Raw genomic sequence first — 25,136 nt, forward strand, 5'->3', positions numbered from 1 at the left:
TACTGAAAAAATAGGTAGAGTGCAATGATTGATGATTTACGCATAAAAATATTGATTTTCCAAAACCCAATGAAAAATTATTACATGTTTCATTATCATAAGGTTATAAGAATATTTAAAATCGCTAGAATAATGTCATAAATTTCCAATACAGCCCAATTCGCATCAAAACTTTGACACATTGACACACAATTCCAGATGGCGCAGCAATACAGTGCCCAGTTCCGAAGAGTTGGGTCGCAGGTTCGACTCGATCAGCTTGGGAGACTCCGACCTTGGATCCTGCTACTCCACCTGCAGCTGCAGCTACTGCAGGCTACGGGAGTGCGCCCATGATTGTGTGAGGTGAGTGGTCAATCAATCAATCGGTTATCAATCAATCGAACATCAATCAATCAATCGATTATCAACCAATCAATCGGTTATAAATCAATCAAGCAGTGTTAAACAAATAACCTAATGATCGCGATAAGGACGCATTTTGTAGTATAATATTATGGCCCATTTTTCTTGATTTACAGAATTGATTAAAAAATAAATAAAATATCATACTTACATATAAATTATAAATACAAAAGTATAGTCGTATTAAAAAAAGTCATTATATGTATGTGCATTAATTTTATTAATACCGTTATTATTTTCTTTACAGGTAAGTGGCGTGATGGACACACGAGCATCCATATTTAAAATTTCAACAACCAACAATCGACCTGAAATACCTGTAACTGGTCACTACGGTCACTACATGTACGCAAAAATGAAAATAAAGTTCGCTACAATTTTCCTCTCAAGATAAGATCATCAGGAAAGGAGAAAAAACTATGTGTGTTTTAATTATTTCATCAAAAATAAGAGCAATTATTATTAACCAGAAGTACATTGCACATAAAATATTCTAAGTGAAAACAAATTACTTAAAAAAAAAGACGGGTTGCACTCCGGGAGTGCCGGCAGAAGTGAAAACTTGATTATTAACGTTCAGCATGTTTGATATTTTGGAATGGTATGTACGTCTTACGCATGGAATATAAGGGCTAAAAATAAAAATTCCGTTTTACGCTTTTTCGATCAGGCCACGTGTCCTGACGCGAGTTTAAGATTTTATACCCAACGCCGCTAAAAAAGTTTTCACTTCAAAAACTAAATAAGCCTTCTAACTTGCTTCTAACATTTATAGCAACATTAGTTAGTGAATAAAATCAGATATTTTAAATTAAATTCCGAAATCCGAAATGAAATAGAATTTAATCTGAAAACTGGAGATTATCAAAGGGCTAGTTGTAATCTCTAAAAGATTGATACAGTAATCCGAATAATTGGATTTGTAGGTAGTTCGTGTTTGAGTTTCGGGATTTGATAAAACTCATACATTTTTCAACGTGAATGACTGTATGAATGACAATATGAATGACAATATGAATGTGAATGACAATATGAATTTCTGTTTGAATTGACAATGTGAATGACAATATGAATTTCTGTTTGCAACGTGACTCTGTTATTTTACGAGATTTAATTAAAGTTTTAAAATTATCGAAACAATAATTACTTTAAAAAAATGATACAACCTACCTCTTAGTTTTAATACATATAATGCTGTATTCGATTACTTAATTGTTTTTTATTGGTTATACATATAGCTATACAATCTACATTGATCTACATTGATTTTCATTTTAATAGTTGGGACTACCAAGAATTTTATTCCACTACAATGACAAAGTTTGTGAGTTAAGACTGTGTTTATTTGTATGAATTTATCTATAGTATATTGCAAAGATTACGCATTTTTCCACCACTACTTACGAGTTATGACATTTAAACAATTGAAGAAATATAAATAACTAGAGGTCCGCCCCGGCTTCGCCCGTGGTACATATTTCGCAATAAAAGGTAGCCTATGTCCTTTCTCGTTCTCTTTCTTCATGAAAATTGATTTAGTTTAGGCGTGATTGAGTAACAGACAGACAGACAGAGTTACTTTCGCATTTATAATATTAGTATGGATTTTATTTTTCTTCAATTATTGTTCTTCGATTATCAATAATTTTAGTATAAGTGTAGAACTAAGTTTATTACAACACATTCACTTCACATAATATATAATTAGCAAAGATATTATGTACATACTATCATCGTTACGGAACACTCCAAATACATACGATATTATTATTCCTCCTCATATCATGTTCTACCTGTGCTTGATTGCAATACTTATTGACGATGTTTACAGGAACACCGTTCGCAAAGTTCAAAGTCCATCTAGGTTTCAATGAAACACCATGAAGAGTACTTTTAATTAAACCTGTACTCACATACCCAATTACTGGCAACTCAAACTAAGCTTTGAAAGCTTTTAGACCACCTCTTCGTTTGGTCTTTTTATTCTGCTACGAGCTTTCGTTGGACTGTGGTGGTCAACATTTTATCAGAATTCAGAGAAAGATATCGTTTGGGTATTCTAAAAACTGTATTGCTTCAAGTCTTCAAGGAGGAAGGAGTCAACAATGAAAAGAAAAAATGTCCAAAAATTATCTATAATAGTTATTCAAATACAAGGTAATATTACATTAATATTATTAAATTAAATACGCGTTATATTTAATTCAGTATTTGCTATCGTACGTTACTGTACATTTCAGTTAAAACTTCCCCTTCAATAAAATGAATATGATTTAAGTATAGGTACCCACAATAAAATCGAAATTTTAAATTAAATTTTATTTTTAAGAAAATGTTGGCAGCCCCGGATAAAAGTTGGTAACCGTTTGATAGTGGTTGTTGAGATAACGATGTCTTACTACCCCGACTCAGCACTCACTGAGTTAAAACTTCAATAAAATTATAACGTAAAACGACTGATTATAATAGAACGGGCCATCTTCCCAATGGGCAGCGTTGGCCGAGTAGAGACAATCAGGGCCGGCGTTAGGAGGGGGCGAGAGGGGCCCAGTGCGACAAATTCTGGGGGGCGCCAAGGTCTGAATTTGGTTAACCTAACACTTGATATTGCTTCCCTCAAGTGGACGCCACAATATTTTCGCCCGGGGTGTCAGTGGCCCTTACGCCAGCACTGGAGACAATTAGGATATTTGGCCGTCATTGCAGATTTTTATCTATACTAATATTATAAAGAGGAAAGGTTTGTAATTATGTATGTATACATGTATGTATGGTTTTCACGCATAAACTACTGGACCAATTTCAAAAATTCTTTCACCATTAGAAAGCTGCTCTTCACTGAGCAACATGGGCTATATTGCATTTTCAAAAAATTAGAGATCCTTACCAAAAATGCAATAATGTAACCCAAGCTGTAAAAAGTACGTGTTGAAGTACGAGGATGGTTCTTATGAAAAAAAACGTAAACATGTAGGTACCACGGGCGAAGCCAGGGCAGACCGCTCGCGCTAGTTATAGATAATCGCCGTAATGGCGGGAAACATCAACGATCATATTTTGTTGGGCGACGCTGTCAATTATTGTGAAAAGGACCAATACCGAAAATAATATGCAAGCAAATGATACGGATCACAATTTTTCACATGATACTATAATTTATCCGTGTTTTATATTTTCGGTGTTAGTAGATTATTATTTTACGCTTATATATTATAAGAAAATCAAATCGATCTTCAGTACAAAGCCAATTCTTTTAGAATAAAATAATCGAATAAAACCTTGCAAAAATAATTTGCGCTCGAAAAATCGATATTATTTAGGATGACTAGGTAGGTACTATAACTAGGTAGTCTGGTAGTGAATAATGAAAGTTGATAGTAAATAGTAATACTTAGATAATATTTTTCAGCCGATTTCAAAAAAGGAGGTTCTGAATTCTATATTTTTCTTTTTTTTTGTTTGTTTTACGTCAGAACTTTCGACTCGACGAACTGATTTTGATAATTCTTTTTTTAATCGAAAGCTAGTGCCTTCCGGTTGGTCCCATTCTAATTTTATATAGTTTTATCTATTTGAATGCGGTTACTTTTTTATAATACACTAGCTGTGCCCTGCGGTTACACCCGCATTGCAATTTGCACCGCTCTTATTGCTCTTATAGCATGATGATATAGTTATAATACCTTATAAGTTAATCCGACCAGTTAGTAATATTCATATTATGTAAAATTTAAAGTAAATCAATGGACTAGGTACTTTTAGTTTAGCCCGGACATGCATTGACGTATACTAGAGACAAACACCAAAAATTCTAAAAACTATATTCTTGGCTTCGATATCGATTGTAGATTACGCCCGCGCCCGAAGTATTATAAAAAAAAACAAATTTAAAGTTTTGACTTCCCTACGTTTTTATTATATTTATATTTATATAGATCATCATCCCTATGTATTGTTTACGCATAAATACTCAAGTCACCTTTGTTTTATAAATTCACTTTAAATACTCCAGTAAGCGTTGACCCTTATCTTCAATTTCTGACCAAGCACTAAAGCACTGTATTTTTAATAGAAAACATTTAAGACGTTTAACTTCAAAAGCAGTGGAAATCGTCTGAATGCGAATACGCAAATATTTTTTAACGAACCTCTTTAAGATTTAAGCAAAAATTATATGCTCAATGTATTTTTTCTTCAACAATCCTAGTTACAACAGTTGAAAACAGTCAGAAAAATTAAAAAAAAAATTATCTTTGTGTTGTAAACATGTTTGCATTAAAACATAGGTACTTCATTGGGCATCTGTACCTAAATTTTATCATTGTGCTTTCCAAATTTATTGTTATTGTTTTATTAATAGAAGAATATTTCAAACTCATTATTCATTTAATAAGACTTCTTCGAGAAGCACTTTCGAATTGTCATTACATATTTTTAACTAGGGATGTAACGATACCGATACCGATACCGATATATCGGCCGATATATCGGCAAGCCGATATATCGGTATCGCCGATAATAAATCAACCGATACCGATATTTTTTTATTAAATTCTTTCTTTTCTTTTATGTTTTTGCATTGTACCTATTCATTCATATTGTTTTATTTCTGTTTCTGTAATAGTGTTAAGGAAGAGCGGAACCTCGCCTGACACAAGCATTTTATTTGCTTACTAGGAGTGTTCCAATCACAAATTTGTTTATGTAAAGGAAAGAAAGAAATAATTTTGATTTTTTTTAATTTTTAACGTGATAACGTTTTTAAAATCGTTTTAGTCGGGTGACATGTTCATAAACTTGTGTCACACAAAAACCTCACGAGTGCGATCGCAGGTATAACGAGAGAGAGACGGACCGATCTCCCGTTTCATCTCGAGCGCTGCCACTGCATTATGTTATCACGTAAACATCTCGATCGTAAACCTACTTTACAAACAACCAATTTTTTTGATATCAAATAATTCAAAAATCCGCGCCCAATGAACGATGCGGGAGGCCGCCCGCGCGTGCGCACTTTGTTTTCTGAAAAAACTCTACCATTATAGTGTGATTATAGTAAACTTTTATTAGGTACTGATTGTATGTGTACCTATTACTTAAAGTTTAACTGACTTCGTAAAATAATACTTAATACTAAAATAAATGGTTTTGTTGTTTTTTGATTTGGCATTTTTATTTAAAAGAATACGATTAACAGTTGTCTCTGTTAAATGTTGGTAACTTTTTATGCATAATTCACTATTTATTTTTCTACCAAGCCATCGATATCGGTATCGGTATCGGTATCGCCGATACATTACTACAAATATCGGTATCGGTATCGTATCGGCAAAATCATATCGTTACATCCCTATTTTTAACATTTACCACCGATTCGTAAAGCAGTATCACGCAGTAGGTATCTACGGAGAAAAACCGGCAATTAACTCCATAGTTGCTCTTTTAAATCATGTCAGTATTACAATTTAATTTTACAAAATGTTTATTATCATAACTTATCATTTCTAGATGTTTATAGTGCTGACCAAGAAAACAGAAGAGAAATAAAATGTGTGTCGAGCCAATCGGACTTGGAAAATCACTTAAGCACTTACTTAAATGAGAAAGTTAGCTTCAAACAAACAATTAATGTGGAAAGCCTAAACGCTAAGTAAACCTACATTTCGCGAAACAGTTTCTTATGGGTATATTTCTTATTCTAAGAAATAACATCTGATAGCCTAGAGATAAAAGAAAAAAGAATAATATAGTCAGCCAATCTATGTGACTTGATAAAAACGTAGCTCTCTTCTGGTGACAGGTTTTTTTTTAAATCAATCCATTTTTTGTGTCTAAAACTTTACAAACATAAACCGTACGTACAAAAACACAAATGTTTCCTATTTATTATATTTAAGGTTTTATAAAGATATGTAGGTACAACAAAAAAACCGAAGACTAAAAATTATTAAAATGAAAATAGAAATTAGTAACTAAGTATGTAAGGATATTCCTTTTCTACTATATTTAAAAGAGTGTCTTTTTGACAGTGGTGTGTGACAGTCTCGCTCTGCTTATTTTTTCAATTTAAAAATAGTAAACTTACCTGTTAACACTTAAAAGTAGATAAAACAGTTATAAGATATACCATTAATAACGTGTAGTGAACAGTATAGTGTTATCTTCGTGAACAACAGTGATTATAATAAACATTAGTGCACAGCTGATGATCAGCTGATTTTACGATACCCGCAACTATTCAGTACAGCTGACCGTAAATTTGAAGACTTAAAATAATTAATTTATATTACTGCCATCTGGTGAACTAAGCTTGAATTACTTTGATACAATCAATAGTACTAATTACATAATGGCAAACAAGTGTAATGCGTGTGGAAAGTTCTTCGCTTTGGCAGATGGCGTAAAATGCAATAAGTGTAATATGTCTTATCATAAACAATGTAGCAATTATAGCCCAGACGCCCGCGGCAATACAAAATGGATGTGTAAGACATGTAAAGCGAAAAATACTTCTAAAGCTGTCGAAATTACTCCCGCGCAGTGTCAAGATGCTGATGTATTTCTCGATGTTGTATCCCCCCATCAAAAAAGTTCCCCTTCTCTGATAGAGGAGATAAAGCTCCTTCGGACTGAGATATCGAACTTTAGATCAGATATGACGAAATTAACTGCTTTAGTTACTAACTTTGATAGTCGATTGGACAGCATAGAGGAGCGTGTGTCACAACTGGAGAGTGGGGCCTGCGTGGCGGCTGATAATGAGCAGTTACAACAGAGTCTAGACTCGATCGACCTCTTAAAGAAACAGCTTAATGAATCTGAGCAGGAAAAGCTGTTGAATGATGTAGAAATCTCGGGTGTTCATGAAAATACTGGCGAAAATTTACTACACATTGCAATCACGTTAGCGCAAAAAATTGGCATATCTATAGACGAGCGTGATATTGTTAACGTCCATAGGCGTGGTGTGCGTAAACGCGTAGATACGAATGGGAGCGCGGCAAGCGATGCGATACAATCGCGCCCCATAGTCTTGCGCCTCACGCGGCGACACCTTCGCGACGAGCTGCTGCGCGCGGCGCGCGTGCGGCGCGGCGCGGACACCAGCGGCACGGGGGTGGGAGGGGAGCCCCGCCGCTTTTACGTGAACGAACATCTAACGTATGCTAACCGCAAACTGTTCTTTGCAGCGCGTGAGAAGCTAGGGCGGTCAAATAACTGGCGTTTTGTATGGACTCGCGCGGGTCATGTATATGCTAGACGGGATAGTAAATCGAAAATTGTCAATGTTAGATCGGAACACGATATAGATAAGGTTTTTTGTCAATAACTCTTTCGATATTGTACGTATTCCTGGCAGTTGAGAAAAAAACTATTTTTTATTGTATTGTATTAGTAATATACGAATTTAGCTATATAAGTTATGTAACAGGTTTAAATGCACTTAATTTATTTTGGGTTAATTATTATGATGTTAAGCTTACAGTAATTTGCAATTTTATAGTGCGTTGCCTAAAAGTTCGTACTGTGAAATATTATACACCATCTCATTTGAATCTAATTGTACCGTTTTATTGTTGTATACTAAAGAAACATATTATTACAACCTGTTATCGTTCTATACAAATTGATATATTTAGTAAGATTGAATTTGCCATACTGTATGTTACAATTTTAAACATCATTATATTTTTAAAGGTTTTGTTACTTGCCTTGGATATTTTGCTTAATCACAAGTTAATTTCGACTTATTTTTTTACTAATGTTTTTGCTCTAGTGTCGAGAATTTATTTTGTTGTTACTTTTAGTTATTGTCTAAGCGTTACACTCGTAATCATAGTGATAGAAGTAAGATTTTTGTTTATCGTTGTTTATTTTGTTTTATTTTGTCATTATATAATAATTAATAGTAATTATTTCCATTATTGTCGTAGAGAAATTGATGTTGTTTTGGTCTGCCTTGTTGCCGGTGGTATGTTTGGTTTGTTTTTCGTACTTTCTTCCATATTTTACTATTTTATTGTATTTTTTCTATTTATAAACTATATTAATTGGGTAAATGATTTAGCACTAAAACTCCATGCAATGATGATATTGCATATCTTATTTAAATACATTCATATTTATCTACTCTTTTGTCCAATATGTATTTTATTTAATATTAATATACTATAATGATGGTTATAAAAAATCTCGTAATTGGCCTTATAAACATATGTTCGCTTGGTACTGGTCACGAAGAGCTTCTTGCTGCGATGGAGCAACACAATGTGGATGTGTTGGGTATTAATGAGACATGGCTAAAAGAAGGAGAAGAGGGTCGTGCGCCTAAGTTCACTGGTTATCGCCTTGTTCATATACCTCGACCGTCACATGTGCGAGGTCGCGGCGGTGGCGTTGGCTTTTATGTTAGAAATAGTTTGAATGTGAAAGTTTTAAAACATCCATGTTGTTTAAATGTTGAGCAAATGTGGATAACTTTAAACATTCGGTGTAAAAAACTAGTAATCGGCACAGCTTACCGCCCGCCATGGTTGAATGTCGATACTTTTGTTAACGCAATTCATGAGTCGGTCGCTAGTTTTTCATGGGCTGATAATACTATAGTCATGGGAGATTTTAATATTAATTTTGCAGACAAGAGTACCATCGGTTATCGCAAATTGCTAGAATTCTTAACAATGACGAGCTTAACGCAAATTATAAATCAACCCACACATTTCACAGATCATAGTGAAACTATTATTGACCTTATATGTACGGACATAAATGTGCAACGGATATCAGTGAACCATATAAATGATTTAAGTCACCATGCGTTTGTTTCGTGCGAACTTTACATAGCTAAAGATAAGTGTATCCCTCTAAAAATACAATACAGACCAATTAAAGATATTAACATGGAACTATTCGAAACCGCTATGTCAAGCATTAACTGGGATGCTATAATAGACCACCAGGATATTAATAATTTTGTTTCGAATTTTAATTCAATCATTTTATCAATTTATGACTGTCTAGCTCCCATTAAGCACTTTCTGGTAAAAAATCAGAACTACCCTTGGATCACGTACAATATCAGGTTACTGATGAGACGTAGGAATGATGCATATACTAGAGCAAAATATTCTAAAAAGGATAGTCATAAATTATATTATTTGGAGTTAAAGAAAGAGGTTGCGAATGCGATTGAGCGTGAAAAAATATGTTATTTTGAAACGTTTGTAAACACGAATTTTAATAACCCGCGTATACTCTGGAATAATATAAAAAAAAATGTTAATATCAGTAGAAGTACTGACAATGCGTTGCCGGAGCATCTTAGAAAGCCGGATGATATAAATCGTCATTTTTTAGATATTCCTGGTAGATCGTGCGCGTCTAAAGAGGACATAGATTTCTTTTTAAACAATAAAAAAGGGACTCCACTGTTTTCTTTTGCGGCTGTCTCCAAAGACGAGGTGTTTAAGCATTTTAGATCATTGCATTCTAATGCTATTGGTTACGACGGAATCTCTCTAGATATGTTAAAATTATCGTTGCCCTTTACTCTGGAAACAATTACGAATATCATAAACACTTCACTTAAGACTTGCACCTTCCCTTCCACCTGGCGTAAAGCGCTCATTAAACCATTGCCCAAAACTAACAATCCAAATTGTCTTAAAGATCTTAGACCAATTAGTATTTTGCCATGTCTATCAAAGATTCTTGAGAAAGTTGTATGTGAGCAAGTCAGGCGGTATTTAGATTTAAATGATATGTTACCAACTAGGCAATCGGGTTTTAGGAAACAAAACAGTACCATAACAGCTCTGTTGGATGTGGTTGATAATATGCTGGAGGCACAGGATCGAGGGGAGGGGAGGCTGTTAATCCTCTTAGACTACTCCAGAGCTTTCGATTGTATCAATATAGACCTGCTTCTCTGCAAGCTTTCATACTACGGTTTTGATGATGACTCTTTACAGTGGTTTAAAAGTTATCTTTCCTACCGCTCACAAATGGTAGAGTTAAAAGCGGAAAGTAGTCAACATGCATGTTCGTCGGCATGGGCGGAAGTTTCCAGAGGAGTACCGCAAGGTTCTATTCTTGGTCCTCTTTTGTTTATTTTGTATACAGCCGATGTTACGCAATGCATAAGGCATTGCAAATACCATATGTATGCGGACGACATTCAATTATACCTCTCGTTCAAGGCGAGTGAGATGGACATCGCTCTGGAAAGGCTACATGATGATTTGAGTCGTATATCGGTTTGGTCAGAATCTAATTGTCTTTCTCTCAATTCTAGCAAAACCAAATATATGATCATAGGCTCAACTCATCAAATCAATTCAATATTGGCCCAACAACCTACCATATTTTTAAACGGAGATCCAATAGAAAGAGTGACTGAAGTGCGTAATCTTGGTGTAGTGTTTGACGAAGGCTTGCGATTTCACAAGCACATCTTAAATATTTCAAAAAACTGTTTTTACCGACTGAAACTGCTTTATCGGATTAGACAGTCCTTGAGTGTTAATGTCAGGAAATTACTTTGTGAGTCGCTTATCTTGTCGAAGTTTAATTACGCGGATGTGGTTGTAGGTCCTAGGTTGCTGGCATCAACGAAAAAAATAGTGCAACGGGTGCAAAATGCGTGTGCCCGCTATTGTTACAATATTCCCTATCGTGATCATGTCACACCGTACTTGATCAAACACAACTCACTTAAAATGGAATATCGTACCCACTTACACCTGGCTACGCTTCTATTTAATGTTATAAAATATAGAGTACCTGTATATTTGTACAATAAATTGAAATGGTTGGCGGAAAATAATACAACCTACCAGACTAGACACGCATGTTCTTTGTTGGAAATTCCCCTACATAGAACTTCTACATTTAGAGGCAGTTTTAGGTATCGAGCCTCAAAATGTTGGAACGACTTACCGCCGCCTATTCGTTCACAACAAAGCTTATCTTCTTTTAAAAAAAAATTAAAGTCATATCTTCTCGATTTTCAAAAACGTCAACAAGAAAAAATTTAGCATTCCCAATAATGTTCCTATGTGTTTATTTATTATTTAAGTATTTATCCAATAATCTCGTCACTAATGTTTAAAATTTAAATATTATTTATTTCCTAAGTATAAGTATATATTATAATTTATAATATTAAAATTAATAATTATAGTATTTTAAAGTATATGTATATTATCATAATATTAAAATAGATATATATATATATATATATATATTTATTTTTTATTTTTTAATAACATGACGCAGTTTTGAGCAAAACATACATCCGCTGTCAGCAGGGCATTCTAAGGCAACCACTGAAAATCAGTGTATCGCACTGAGTGGCAGGCCTTTTGTGGCAAACATAGATTTAAGTTAGATTTAAGTTTCTTGTTTTATTTTATTTGTATCTTCTATGTCCACAATAAACATATTTCATTTCATTTCATTTCATTTCATTTCATTTCAAGTTACCAAGTAATAGAAAAATTATTCATAGATAGTATTTGATTGTTAACCGACTTCCAAAAAAAGGAGGAGGTTGTTATGTACCTACATATAACACGCCTTAACTATTAGAGGATGCATGGGGCCACCCAAGAAGGACTTGCACCTGTTAGCAATTGCGACATCGCGCACACCTGCGATTCCAGAGAGTGTTGCGGCAATCATCGCCACCGCGACGCTGTAGCTGCTCCGCCGAAGACGACGAGCACTCTTGGTTCCAACATTGAACCGGGAGGGACGTAGTTTAAGTTAGGAATAATTTATAATGTAATTTTTTTACAATAAATTATTAATAAGTAAATTTCGGTTTTTTTTGCGCCTTCGCGGGTCGGTCAATATAATTAGGTTATCAATTCGGTCGGTATGTTTTTTTTTTTTTTTTTTTTATGTATGTACACCGATTACTCCGTGGTTTCTGAACCGATTTACGTGATTCTTTTTTTGTTCGATGCGGGATGGTGTCGAATTGGTCCCATAAAAATTTTATTCGGATAGGCCCAGTAGTTTTTATTTTATGAGCATTTTTGTCTGTATTTGTAAATGTTGCAAGTGCAAGTTTGAAGTCGGTTGTTTTTAACGCAGTTATTGACTTGTTTAGTTTTATAGCAGTCAAGGGCTATAGACAACATTAAAAAAATAAATAATAGATAAGATGTCTTGCCATAACCATTTTATTGCCCTGCCATCTATTGATAAAGACGGGAACTACGTTGCTGCAGTAACACGTTTACATTTAAAGCGTATGGTTGTTAATCTTGTTATATAGATGGCGCTTTAACTAAATGTGTGTCAAGTTCTATCAAATATTTAAATATTTACCGACCGCTAAAAATTATTAAAATGAAAATAGAAATAAGTAAGGATATTATTTTTCTACTATGTTAAAAAGCAATAGAAAAATTCACATATATTATTAAATTTAATTTTATAGGGTTCAAGGGCTTTAAACAACATGAAAAAATTAATAATATAATATCACAGACTAATAATAATATACTACGGATAATATGTATGCCATAACCATTTTATTGCCCTGCCATCTATTGATAGAGACGAGAACTACGTTGCTGCAGTAGCAAGCTTACATTTAAAACGTGTAGTTGTTAATCTTGTTATATAGATAGCGCTTTAACAAAATGTATGGTTCTACCAAAATATTAATTAATAATGTGTCGTATTATATTCAAAATAACTTTGATTAATATGTATATTTTATACAATTGGTTTATTTAATTAATAGATTTCTTTTAAGTTTTAATTATAATGTAACACCTCAATGACTCAATTTAAATAGTGCCATTTATTTCTTTATCGATCCCAATGATAAAAAGTATTACCACAGACCATGGACTAATAGAATCTAAAGAGGACTGATGATTGTCATACTAGAGATCGTACCCCGTAATTTCAGCTTATTGCTAGATGGCGCTCTCATTTGAGCTTATTATTTAATTTGCAGTTTTAAAAGCGCCACCTAGTGACCAATTTTAGAACTAAGGAAACAGCAAACTATCGATTTTCAATTATTACATCTAGAGGGCGTTGTTTTAAAAACTCCGGTGTTTTTGAATTATTATTTTAGTTTTTAGGGAGCATCTAAGGAAGTGAGTACCTCTATTACGATTTCGACACCCACTACAAACATTCGACATAGTGATCAGAGTAGTGTATATAATATAATTATATTATATATATTCTTTATTTTCTGTTAAAAAAATGTCTATATCTTTTTTCTTCTTAAGTATTCCCTTGTAAACAGTATTATTTATATGACCATAAAATACGGGAAAAGATAAAAAAATGTGGATGTACGGCGATGATTTGAACCAGCATCTATCGATTTTAAAGTACGAGGCTCAGTCAACACAGCTACAGGCACTTATACGTCTTACAATGAAATTTATGCTATAATTGTTCGAGTATTTCTTTGATAAATACAGTTCATAGCATGGACTAATAGAATATTGTATAGGACTTACAATAGCCATACCATACAGACTAATAATAATATATGTACTACGTATACAAGTATTACGTAAAAATTATAACTTATAAAAAAGTGGGAGATGAGCACAGCTGATGATTTCACCATTCCGCAATCAGAATATTAATAAAATCGTACCTACCTAAACCTAATACATAGTACATACCTACGCATTGCGAATAAAATTTCTTTATATAATATAATCTTTATTTTTTTGTGACTATCAAATACTTGAAAGTTAAAAGTACTGTTATAGTGTTAGGTGAATTATTACATATCTATATTATGTACTTTGGTATTTGATGACCATTCCTTAGAACTTAAATGTTAAGTTTCTAATTAAAAACTAGTAACTAGTTGCAAGAAGCAGCTGCGTAAGATGCACCTGTCACATTATGCAATGCCTACATAAATAACAACTTATCTTTTTACCCTATTATATAAAAGATAAAAATAGACAATGGTTCATTGAGTACCTATAGATGTATAAATTAATAAAACATGGGTCTTTAGAGTAGGTATAAGAGTACATAATATTTTAACTACATTTCTTAATTTATTAAATAATTAGAAGTAAACGCATAGAAGTCCATGTGTTATAGTCAAATTCCGAAACACAATCTCTTCGCGGAAGGACTGGTTTATAATTATTTATATTAGGTTTGCCAAAAGCCATCGGGAAATCTTCGAAATTCATTTTAATTTCACCCTTTGACTAAAGTCAGCAGCAATCTCGGGCGTACCGCGTAGCGTAGGCAAAATTAATGATAATTATTATTTATTACACAATGAACATATTGAGTAATTAATCAAAAGTTTATTTTATATTTTATACATGTAATATTGTGTAATTAATAGTAAGTTTCGTTCGAGCGAGTAAATAAGGTGAGTGTCCGTACTCCGTACGCTACAGTAGCCACCTTAATAATACGGGCTTATTCTGATTGACTTACTTTAATTGGAAAACAATATTTTAGTATTTAAATTCTAACATACCTACATACATGTACCTATACCTACACAAATGATTTTATCCCTCTTGTGACTTGTGAGTGATACTTTATATAGTTTAAATTATGTATTTTTAAGCTATTGCATAGCTTCTATCACGGGCCTTGAGCGCGGGGACCGAATCGAGAAATTCCGTAACGAAAAACCTCACGCTCCCCACTCCGACGGACATGGAGGTGTGGCTTGAAGGCATGCTATGCAAATTGCAATAGCTTTACCCCGGCAGTCCCCGAGTGCCACACGTCTTTTTTTTAGTGTTTGGATTTACTTTATGAATTGTTGAAGGATTTATTGAATTTATCGATGTTAAGTGCTGTGGTGTTTAACAATATAATATCTGTATCTCAACAAAAAAAAAATGTGTGCGTGTACTAGTTTACACACGTAAGAAGTGAAACTTCTTTATGACCTTATTTTTCAAAAAAATTGGTTGTCTGTAAAGTCGGTTTACTGACGATAGTTGAACGTGACAACGTCCGATTGTGCTTCTTTGTGGCTCGTTCCGCGCTCTCGCTTGCACTTCGAGCCTTACATGGAACGCCTCAGAGCGAGGTAACGCCGCATGAGTCATGTTTTTTCGTGCGTGCAGCCGGCTCAATCGAATTATAAGACGTTGTCACGTCAAAAATAAAATACTATAATATGCAACTTTACAGAAATACGTCGAATTGTGTTGTGTACGTAGTAGGGATAAGAAAAAGATGGCGCGTAACGAAAAATTGTCACGCGTAACGAAAAAATGTTACACTAAATTTTTTTCCAACCCCGATACAGAAGTTTCACTTCAAAAATACTTTATCGTTCTACAAGTAAGATAGCTTGTAATTTTACAACCATTTTTTGTAAGCATATAGGTATTAGGTACATAATATTATTAATTAAGTACTTTTTGGTTCTGTGTTATTTATGAAAACTGCGATTTATAAATAAACAAAAAAACAAAATATTGAATAGATTTTCCGAATAAACGGGGAAATTTCATGAGTGGTAGGATCTTCACTAAGATATTCTGTTTTATGAGATTTGTTTGCAATCACTATCAATAAACTGATACATAAATATTTGAGTTTTCAAATTCATACTAAATTTTAATATATTACAGACAGTAAGTATATCACACATACTTTATACTTCGCTGTGTAATGTTTTATACAGAGTAGTCAGTAGTTAATAGCTGATATTTATTTAATTTTTATTGTACACAGAAGAAAAAGAAATACAGAAAGAACATAAAATAAGAAAAAAGACGTGTGGCACTCGGGGATTGCCGCGGTAAAGCTATTGCATAGCATGCCTTCAAGCCACACCTCCGTGTCCGTCGGAGTGGGGAGCGTGAGGTTTTTTCGTTACGGAATTTCTCAATTCGGTCCCAGCGCTCAAGGCCCGCGATAGGAGCTATGCAATAGCTTTAAAATATAATGTTCAAATGGCGGGCGGCCTTATAGCTAGCCACTAGGTAGCGATTTTTTCCCGACTACTTGATAGTACTAACTATATCCCATACGACAACGATTTAAATGCGATCCAAAAACGACATCGACTTCAGAATACAGCCTCGCTCTTGAAAACTCAAGTTCACTGTTGAATGCATTTTGCTAAGACGGCAAACGCAAAGACGCGCTAGTCGTGTTCCAACCGTGCAAGTGACGGGTTGTGTTCGTGCGTTTTATTAACTGTTTGTTATATTGACAATGTTTGTTTTTGTGTGTTTGTGATTGTGAGATCTGTGGTCATTATTTTGTGCAGCAGCCAGCATTTCTTTAGGTAAGTGCTTTTTGTTTTTAATGGTTCATGGAATAACTGTTAATTGTTTGAAATTTGAGTTAATTAGTGTAAAATGTAAATAAAAATCTTACTTTTTAACTCGAGGATTGATAGACGATGATATTTTATAATTACAATTTACAAGTGTAAGATTTTTTCTTATTGTGGTTGTGTTACCTATATTGAATAATGTGTGTGATTCCTTTGATCTAAGTTAAGAACTCATCTCGATTTATACCTAGCTTGCGTAACTTCGTGTTATCGAATATTTACACATTCCTAAATAAATAAAAATACTGCAATTTAAAGCTAATTATAGAATATAAATAAAAATAATGCAATTTAAAGCTAATTATAGCTAATTAAAGAAAATATGAAGATAAAAAAACAGCGTCGCTGCAATAAATTAAAGATACGATCCATATGAAGATTTCAGAAATCCTGCTTTCTAATCTTTCTATTTATTTGGTTATTATGTAAGTATTTGAATATTTATTATAAATAATATTAAATAAAATATTTATATCTATGTCTAGAAAATATAAACGAATAAGTAGGTACCTATCTAGTAGCATTCGTCCCGACTTGGCCCGTCTTATGTCTGGACTCACTCTCAGGAGTGGAGAAGAGAGTGTGTCTGTAGCTTCTATCTCTGGACACCAAAAACCTTACCTACCTACTATAATAATAGACAAAACAAACAAACATTTTGTCGCATTCATTATAGGTAGGTAGGTAATTATTGTTAGATTCTATGAAGAATGCAGAAGCCTAAGCAGGGAGAAAAAAGTTCGCTCAAACGATTAGAAAAGAAAAAGAAGTAGGTACCTAGCTAAGTACCTATTATTATACTTAATTGCGAGTATAGCAAGATATAATAGGTACATGTAGAAGAGAGGTTACCAGGAAAATACAGATGCAAAAACTTGTAAGTTACCTACCTACCTATTTATTGAGCCGATGTTACCTAAATCTAAATAAGCATGATGTACCATCTATAGCTACATATTTTGGTAAAGTACCTACCTAATCAACTGCTCAAAAACTGCAGTAAAATGATAATATAAAAGTTTTTATCGATGTCTCAGAAATATAATCTTCATAATTTTTAGGTATTTTATAATATAGCATATAGTCAGGTATGTTTAAAGTTGAATAACTTTCTCGCGCCATCTACCTACCTACCAACCTATATTTTACTACAAAAGTACTGCCGAAAGGTTTAAATTTGGAACGTGAATATTTTTTTTCTTTCCAAATCATGACCATGATCCACGACCAAAAAGGTTGAACGAAACTTTTACAAAAATGATGCTGGCCGGTTAGAATATCTCGCGGGCTGCCTTAAAAAAGTTCTTTATTAAAAAAAAAGTTATAATTCGAATTTCGTCAAAATAATATTCTATGTTCAAGATCGTTGTGGTTGTGATAAAACTATTTTTACGTACCTAGTACCTAATACCTATTTGTATTCTCTTTGATATTTTATGCAAATATTATTTTTATAGTAGGATTAGTAGGTATCTTATGTAATTTACATAATCTATGGACATAAATTAAAAAGCGCATCTCGTTTATGGCTATAATTTTTCCCGCCTGCTATCAAGACGTCAGGTCCGTATTTTAAATCGATAAAATCTTGAAATAGATACTATAATAAAACGATTTTAAATGGATAACCGAAGAATGAAGACTTGGATAAGCCAATTAATTGTAGCCTTAGAGGAATCCTATTACGAATACTCGTTTGGAAGATTTCCTATGTAAGTAGTTACCTTAATTACATCATACACATTTATCTTGACTAGTGTTTTGTTTTTGTGTTCTACTTTTTTCAACAATCTAGGTAAGTACCTAGTACCTACATACAGTACGTTCACTAATCACTATAAGTTCGTCGCTTCTTATACTATAGTATAAGTATTCCTATATTACCTATACTGTTTTAGTAAAAATATTTCATACGTTATACCACAGAATAATAACTAGAAGCTAGCTAATTACTTATACTTACTTTCAAAATCAATAAAAAATAGAAAAATAATAAAACGAACTTATCAACTGAAAATCTATTTAAAAAGGCCGCCTTTATTTAAAATTCTTGTCAAGTGTCAGTTATGGTTGTGAAAAGTCATTAAAAAGCCAAGTTTTCAAACATTTGAATAAATTATTTATGACTTAATTTAAGTTTAACGTGGATAACGTTAATTGACTATAAAAGCGGCCATTAAATCAGATTTTAGTACCTACGCAGAAGTTTATTACGTATCATTTGAGTCCCTATGATGAATTTTAATGGAAAATACATGGTATATTGCGTGTGCTTATTATATTAATATTTCAATAAACTAGGTACCTATATTAAAATTTAATATTTATATAAGTAGGTATCTATATTAAGTTTTAATTTAAAGGAGAATGACACTTCAAATCTTTCTATTTTATAATAAATAGATTATTTAGAGGTATAATATATCTACATGGGTATTCTAGGTATTTCCTACCTACTCATGTGGTCCTAGTTGCATTTTATATTTAAAGTACTTACATATTGTATAAAATTTAGTAAATTTTTGTGTGAGAAAAAAACGTATCTTCATATTATTTTCGAGGTACCAGCTCTTAATTTTTTTACCTTCGTTTATCTATTCTAATATTATAAAGCTGAAGAGTTTGTTTTTTGTTTGAACGCGCTAATCTCGGGAACTACTGGTCCGATTTGAAAAATTCTTTCGGTGTTAGATAGCCCATTTATCGAGGAAGGTTATCATCACGCTACGACCAACAGGAGTGGAGCCACGGGGGTGAAACCGCGTGGAGAAGCTAGTCGTAAATAAAATGATTTCTATAACAAATGCACCGGTAACTAGGTATATCGTGCCACAGATAATATAATAGGAACTAGGTATAGTTACTAACGGTAAACGTCTCACAAAAACATTATTTTGTATACATTTATACGTTATTTAACATATAGTGCCGGATTTCCGTTCAGTAATAGTTTAACTGTTATATATATATATATGTATATATGTATATATAAAGCATCTTGAGAAATATACCCTTCTAGCAATTAAGTATTCCGGTTAGTATTATATAAAATTTAAGTAATTTACAGATATATATTGATTGATTATATAATATATTGTATTGTACATATACACATATTACCTAGCCCCTAGGTACATATTATTATATAATTGTATTACAGATACATATTATTTTATCATACGTATTAGATTATGTACATGTTGTCCTTCCTACCCTAGAGGTAATATAAAGGATGTTACATACAGGTATCGCGTAAATATCCAACGGTGTAAGGATATTTTAAATCGGTCCAGTAGTTTCTGTAATATGGCGTTCAAAGAAACAAACTCTTCAGTATTCCATATATAATATTAATATTAGTATAGATTAGGACGTTCGTCTGTGCCCCGGGGTAAAAACCACGTATAATGCTTTCACTTCATTCCAATTATATTTTAAAAAAGTAGTCTATTTTATGCAAAAAACGCGGTAGTTTTGAGTATTCAACTAAATTCATTTGAAATTTCTAGATAACTAGTACTAAAATTCGAAACAAACAATTGAAATCATAAGAAAACAGACATGGATAATCACGGAATCATTATTCGCGGGGCTCCGTCGACGCGCCAAAAAAATCAAGTTTAGGTTAGGTTAGGTTAGGTTTCTTAAAAAAAAAAACTAAACAGAAATAGGAGCCCCGCGAAGCGGGGCTCCGTCGACGCGCCAAAAAAAATCAAGTTTAGGTTAGGTTAGCCGTTAGGTTAGGTTAGGTTAGGTTTTATATAACATCTCTATTACCAATTATTGTAATAAAGTTCAATTATATAAAATACCTATTTCTTCCTCTTTATTCTTGTAGGACATCAGTCTCCGTAACAATAAATATGCGGTAGGAATAACTACGCTAAAGCCACTGTTCCTAACGATTAGCTAAACCCGTTTCCCATGTAAAAGAAATGTACATTTATTCTCTGTTTATTTTTTGTACTAGAGGTATATTTAGAATATTTCTGCATTGCGTCCAGTAAGACGACATTGGAGAGATGCTATCTGAAATTACTTGAAACTGGTTGGAAGATGTAATCGTGTAACTATTCCTACTGGAAGTAATATCTTATGTAGAAGTTAAAAATATGTTAAATATGTTAAAAGGTGGTAAATGTTAAAAATACTATGTAATGACGATTCGAAAGTGCTACTTAATAGTAGTCTAATTGAATAAATGAATGTTTGAGTTTGAGTTTGAACCAAAATCTTGTTCATGCGATGGCCTTGTCCAAACGTATTTGTCAGGTAATTATTGCAATAATTTTGTAATGTAAAATATACTATGGTTATCAATGTTAGATTTCACGTCGGCACTAAATATAATGTTTTATTTCTTGCGGAATTAAAAAATGTATAAGGTACCTAAGTGCCAAAAGTGTCGTATCGAGATAAAACCAAAAGTTATTTTAGCAATTGCCTTGTCAAAGCCCTCGCAAATGTTTTTATATAAGTAATTGTTTCTGAAAAAGAAAACAATGTTTTATACCATGTCAAGTAGAAATCGTAAAAGTGTGAAAATTAGAGGTAACATCGTGTTTTTTTTATCGAGTCAATTTTAATATTGTATGTTTTTGATTAAACAGAAGATTTTATTTCATTGAAGCAATAAAAAACGTTTAAAGTTTTCCCCTTTACATCATCCAATTTGATACTAAAAGGGACGTAACAGTAAATGTTATAACTTATAAGTAATGCCCTGAATGTCGGTATGCTAGCTAAGAAAGTCGATAATACCCTCAAAGAATGTTAGATATTGCTCTTATAAGTTGTCAGTCGAGATCATGAATAATATGATCACGGCTTACGACCTACAGTTTATAGGCAGGGAAAGCCGGTATTTTTCCCATATTGCTCAAACTTGGGGAATTACTATTTTAACTGAGAATAAATTATAGAAATATGAATATATACTTAGTTAACTAGTTTATCTATACATCTATACATATACAAATATTATAAAGAGGAAAGGTTTGATTTTTTGTTTGTTTGTTTGTATGAATTGAATAGGCTCCGAAACTACTTGGCAGATTTGAAAAATTCTTTCACTGTTGGAAAGCTACATCATTTCTGAGTGACATAGGCTAGGTTTTATCCCGGAAATCCCACGGGAACGGGAACTATGCGGGTTTTTTTTGAAAACGCGGGCGAAGCCGCAGGCGGACAGCTAGTATTATGATAAACCTACATATTTAGATAATATGAATAATGAATATCAATAATGTATCGTCTCCAAAGTCCAAAGGTAAAATTTTAATACATTAAAACAAACTCTTTAATTTAAACTAGCCCACTAACTTTTCTGTTTAAGTAAGCAAGTAAAAGTGACAACTTGGAAATACTTAGCACTTGTCAGAAAGTAAGTAAATAGAACTGATTTCAATTCATTTTTATGGCGTTTTCACTAATCAATACTATGATTTTACAAGTATTGAGAGCATGGTAGATATTCCAGTTTATCGTATTTTGGAAGACAAAATAAATTCACTTTTTACACGCTTTTTAAGCTTGTAGCTTCACCTGTATTTTTAAGTAGTTGTTTATGTGTAACGGACTCCTTTAGAGTCGATTCTGACGTATTTCAAACGAAATTTTATTCAAACTTTGTTTACTCATAAAGCCGTGAAATTATATTATTGTCACTGATTCTTGGGTGCCAATAATATAATTTCACGACTTTGCGTGTTTTTCAGTTTTTTTTAAACTACATTAAATGTTGACCAATAATTCTTCTAAACAACCTTTTTTTAAGTGCAGGGGAAATAACCTAGTTTTACGTCAAAGTCTACAACTTATATCCAACTAGCAAACCGGGCGAACTCCGTTTCGCCATCAGAGACACCTTTTCTTTGCTATAAACCTCACGGAGCCCGAGACCTTTCCAACGAATGCAAAACCGTGGAAATCGGTTCGTGCATTCGACAGGAAGGAAAACCCGACTTATTTTTAACCGACTTCAAAAAAAAGGAGGAGGTTATCAATTCGGCCGGTATGTTTTTTTTTTTTTTTTTTTTAATGTATGTACACCGATTACTCCGTGGTTTCTGAACCGATTTACGTGATTCTTTTTTTGTTCGATGCGGGATGGTGTCGAATTGGTCCCATAAAAAATTTATTCGGATAGGCCCAGTAGTTTTTATTTTATGAGCATTTTTGTCTGTATTTGTAAATGTTGCAAGTGCAAGTTTGAAGTCGGTTGTTTTTAACGCAGTTATTGACTTGTTATATAGTAGATGTTGCATGCAATAAGATTATTTTAAATAGCCATAAATGTACTTTGTAGCATATAAAACATCTATTTTAATATGCCATTATATATATGTTATTCCATTAGGCGAAAACATAGCACCTCGTAAAGCACGGTACTCGCTTGACCGTTATCGACAACTCGGTCAACGCCGCGCGCCGTGTAGGCTGTTTTTGGCGCGTAATGCTTTTAAAAGACTATAGATATTTAGTATTATATTATCTGTGATAGATAGAACGGAATTTAAAACGTGGTGTGCGTAGGCGTGGATCGAGATGTGAGGTTTACAATATGCAACCAGTCACAGGAAAATGAAAATAGTAACATTTTGTCACGCTTAAAGTTGTGCAATTATTGTATTGCCAACAATCTTTGATAAGTGTACTAAATGTTTGAATTAAATCTGGCCGTTTAAAGTGGGTCTAAATCGAGTCTAAGTCGGTTACATACAAACATGCAGGTGAAGCTAATAAAAGCGTGTAAAAAACGTTATATAGCTCATTATATTTCATATTATCTTACTCATTGTGGAGTCAAGTACCTTAATAGGTTCCTCTCTGACAATAAAAATTCAAAATGTACGCTCAATTAAAATTATTACTTGCACTTTGTAAATAAAAGAAAAACAATATATCCCATCATCTCACATTCATCAAGACGATTTGCAGTCGACTTGCGTCTTACATCTATTGATAGGATCTTGGCAATTATTTCTTCTAGCTAAATGTTATAAAATGCAGCTGCTATTGAAAATACCACATAAATAACAACTTACACTATTAGAATACACCCATTTGTAAGCTGTACACGCAAGATGCGAGAAAAAACGTTTTCTTGGTTGAAGTTTAAGATAGTAATAAAACTTTATTGCGCGATATTTTTATTGAAATTTTATTTACAAAAAATCCTATTATAATATTTGTAGGAATTACAAATAGAAAACGAGTAATTTATTAAGTACATAATAGATAAATTTATTTTTGCAAAATTCAAATGCACGTTTAATGAAGATGTGTCTCGATGATTTTGATGATGTTATTATATTAATAGCTTGAAAATTTTCACCTAATACCTATAACCTAACTGTATGGTTAAGCTAGGCGTTTAAATTTTATTAAATTTTGAAGATATACGGTCTTCCTTAAAATTAGTTAAAAACGACTACAAACGACTTGCAAAAACCGGTGCTTTGGAAAGGTTCGCTAAGTTTTTATTTTTCTTTATATTTTTCAATGCTGATAACAATTATAATAATAATTTTAACACATCTACACCAATTGATAAACATAAACAAAAATGCTATCAAATTCCATTCCAGAAAAATGCATAAATATTATAGAATAGTAAACTGATAAATTCCTAAACCACTGGATGTTTACGCTTCACTAGATCTCGTTTACCTTTTAACAGTAACTATAGCCTTACAGCTGACTTGCTCTGCTGGACACCGCAACCAATTATGTAGTTGGTAATAGCATTTATACTATGGTAATAGTATAATTAATCGGAAATTATGTACTTTCTATTGACAGAAAATGGGGATTGCGTTTTGTATAATAGCTATAGAGTAACATTATAATATAATTATTTGTTACCATTTTTGTGTAGGTATGGGTGTCGAAAATGTTTTGCCGCGATAAAGACGAACGAGTTGTTTTCTTTTAAAACGTGCAATAAAGTGCTCTTACCTAGAAGTAGTTAGTATAAAATATTAATGAAAAAAAAAAATAACTAAAGTACCGTCAGTAAAATAATATTTATAAATTATAATAGTAGAGAACCAAGGCTCTCAAGATGAAATTTTCTTGCACTAATCATTGTACGAAGCTACAAGAAGACATTACGAGTCACAATTAATTCAAATGCAAATATCAAGTTATTATAAATGTCTTAAACATGTTCCAAGTTAAATATAAACTTAGATAAGTGAGATAACATTCCTGGGTAATGCTTCTGTTAGGTGATACTTAAGTTTTTATACCGGGCTTAGGTTTAACTGAAGACGTTTTACATCTAGATAGGAATTACTAGAATATAAACCGGTGGAATAGTAATGTAAATGGAGATGAAGATAAGCTTTAGTTTTATTGTGAACTTTTTGGAAAATAACTTTGTATAGGTAAGAACTTGCCT

General features: G+C 32.8%; 2 protein-coding genes across 6 annotated transcripts in view; both read left to right on the top strand.

Annotated features, from left to right (window-relative positions):
* mwh (multiple wing hairs) overlaps nucleotides 1-25,136 on the top strand; it is a 127,554-nt gene that overhangs the window by 18,917 nt on the left and 83,501 nt on the right. For 4 of the 5 annotated variants that reach the window (XM_090104291.1, XM_090104290.1, XM_090104293.1 and 1 more), the window contains exon 3: nucleotides 199-345. In XM_090104291.1, coding sequence (XP_089960417.1) covers nucleotides 199-345 — 147 coding nt within the window. Of the gene's footprint in view, nucleotides 1-198; nucleotides 346-16,532; nucleotides 16,682-25,136 lie in introns of those variants that run through there. The other variant, XM_090104294.1, reaches the window with a different exon arrangement.
* Nucleotides 6,448-7,868, top strand: LOC149906272 (uncharacterized). The gene has a single exon (XM_090104301.1). It carries the CDS (start codon nucleotides 6,755-6,757, stop codon nucleotides 7,733-7,735), a length of 981 nt encoding a protein of 326 aa, XP_089960427.1. The 5' UTR covers nucleotides 6,448-6,754; the 3' UTR covers nucleotides 7,736-7,868.

Source organism: Colias eurytheme, chromosome 8 (assembly GCF_061535395.1).
Source record: "Colias eurytheme isolate Ceu_HAF_F1 chromosome 8, ilColEury1 Martin Lab GWU primary, whole genome shotgun sequence".
Classification (NCBI taxonomy): domain Eukaryota; kingdom Metazoa; phylum Arthropoda; class Insecta; order Lepidoptera; family Pieridae; genus Colias; species Colias eurytheme.